Consider the following 1,834-nt stretch of genomic DNA (forward strand, 5'->3'; position numbering starts at 1 on the left):
AATGTTGATTTTTTTGATGTTGCTTTAATTTCTTCTAGATAACTTAATTAGTGATTGGTTACATTAGGATAGACCTGTTATGTGTATTTAGTCATTTATTGGTTATGAAGAAAGAGTTATGCATACCAGGAGAATTGTTTATTCTTTTTTTTTATAATAAAAAAAAGGGATTGTGAATTATGCTTTGTGATTTGCTAAGGATTTGATGCGAAAGGTTTTTCCCTTATTTGTTGTTTCTATAACCTTCTTCAGTTGGTGGTTATTACATTCTGAAGTTAAGAATTAAAAATTATTGAATAAATTTAGGCATGTCAAGGTTTTGGCTTACTACCTATCATTTGACCATGCTGTTGTCAATTTTATGCCATTTCCCTTTAAATTTTAAATCACCATTCTTAATTTTCTAGGAAAATAATGTGTTGCCATGTTGGCACTAATTCTTGTGCCTGCAATTTTTCTTTTTCTTTGATGGTAGTGCTTATGTTTCAAAACCTTTACTGATTTTGAGCAGTTGTGACAAAATTGATATAGTTGATCGGGAATACTCCAATGATATATCTCAACAAAGTAGCAGAAGGATGTGTGACAAACATTGCTGCAAAACTTGAATCCATGGAACCTTGTCGGAGTGTTAAAGACAGGTAAATATTCTGTCCATGATAGAAGTGTCAATCATGTTGTTTAGCCCTTTATGGTAGGTGAAGAGCAATTTCTGTTAGTGAATGATTCCCCTTGTGCACTGGGTCATCTTTTTATGCAACTTTGGGGCATGAATCATCTGTATGGGTTGTGCTTCAAGTTATCAATGGAACTGGAGGCTTATAAAAGTTACGGATGACCTCATAATGTACTATTATCTGCAAGTTCTTAGCTGGTTTTCATGTATGCCTGTTGAAAATATGTTAAAAATGACTGATGTCATCTGTTTTTCAATGGTTGACATTTTAGGATTGGTCTTAGTATGGTATCTGAGGCTGAAGATAGTGGAGCAATTTCTCCTGGGAAGGTTAGCTTTGTTCTCTTTATGGCTAGTGCTCATGAAGACCTCTGCAAATATGTGATTGATTTTTAAAAATTCTGGTCTCAGAGTTGTAGACACACTTGCACGGTGGAAACTACCTGTTCTTTTAGCATGATTATGTATAGTATTAATTTTTTGAGGGTTATGTCATATGCAGACCATATTAGTGGAACCAACAAGTGGAAATACAGGACTTGGAATTGCCTTTGTTGCAGCAACTAAGGGATACAAGCTTATAGTAACTATGCCTGCTTCTATAAACCTTGAAAGGAGAATCCTTTTACGTGCATTTGGAGCAGAGATTGTTCTGACAGACCCAGAAAAGGGCTTGAAAGGAGCTGTTGATAAGGCTGCAGAAATTGTGCTTAACACTCCAAATGCTTTCATGTTTCAACAGTTTAATAATATGGCTAACACAAAGGTAATAGATGTTTTTTCTCATAGTAACCCCTAAACTGGTGTTGGTTTACCTAAATGGCTAAATGTGAAATTCACAGATATTATATTCAGACAGAGTTAAGATATTTTTGCATGAACTGCAGATTCACTTTGAAACTACAGGACCAGAAATATGGGAGGATACTTTGGGTAATGTTGACATATTTGTTGCTGGAATTGGAACTGGTGGTACCATTACAGGCACAGGAAGCTACTTGAAAATGATGAACAAAGAAATTAAGGTTTCTTTGCTATTTAAGCTTGTTATGAAGTACCTTTTAAGTTGACAGCTTTAGTGCTCTCTGGAATTCTCAAGCTTGTAACTGTTAGTCGTTAGAGATGTTTTAGATTTTCTAGGGGTGAAATTTTGATAAC

The 1,834-nt window shown here is 34.8% G+C and overlaps 1 protein-coding gene across 1 annotated transcript; it reads left to right on the top strand.

Moving 5' to 3' along the window:
• The first annotated feature begins 500 nt into the window (after positions 1 to 500).
• LOC110415126 (S-sulfo-L-cysteine synthase (O-acetyl-L-serine-dependent), chloroplastic-like) lies at positions 501 to 1,826 on the top strand. Its single transcript, XM_021426635.2, has 4 exons — positions 501 to 641; positions 949 to 1,006; positions 1,179 to 1,442; positions 1,564 to 1,826. Exons 1-4 carry the CDS (start codon positions 550 to 552, stop codon positions 1,744 to 1,746), a joined length of 597 nt encoding a protein of 198 aa, XP_021282310.1. The 5' UTR covers positions 501 to 549; the 3' UTR covers positions 1,747 to 1,826.
• The last annotated feature ends 8 nt before the right edge of the window (positions 1,827 to 1,834 follow it).

Source organism: Theobroma umbraticum, unplaced genomic scaffold (genome assembly GCF_002168275.2).
Source record: "Theobroma umbraticum cultivar Fairchild unplaced genomic scaffold, ASM216827v3 scaffold_147.0, whole genome shotgun sequence".
Lineage (NCBI taxonomy): Eukaryota > Viridiplantae > Streptophyta > Magnoliopsida > Malvales > Malvaceae > Theobroma > Theobroma umbraticum.

Bases quoted from the DNA above. Each gene is read 5' to 3' on its own strand.
- LOC110415126 (XM_021426635.2), top strand. From the start codon at position 550: ATGATATATCTCAACAAAGTAGCAGAAGGATGTGTGACAAACATTGCT. The intron at 1,007-1,178 runs GTTAGCTTTGTT...TGTCATATGCAG, and splicing joins GAGCAATTTCTCCTGGGAAG to ACCATATTAGTGGAACCAAC. The intron at 1,443-1,563 runs GTAATAGATGTT...CATGAACTGCAG, and splicing joins ATAATATGGCTAACACAAAG to ATTCACTTTGAAACTACAGG.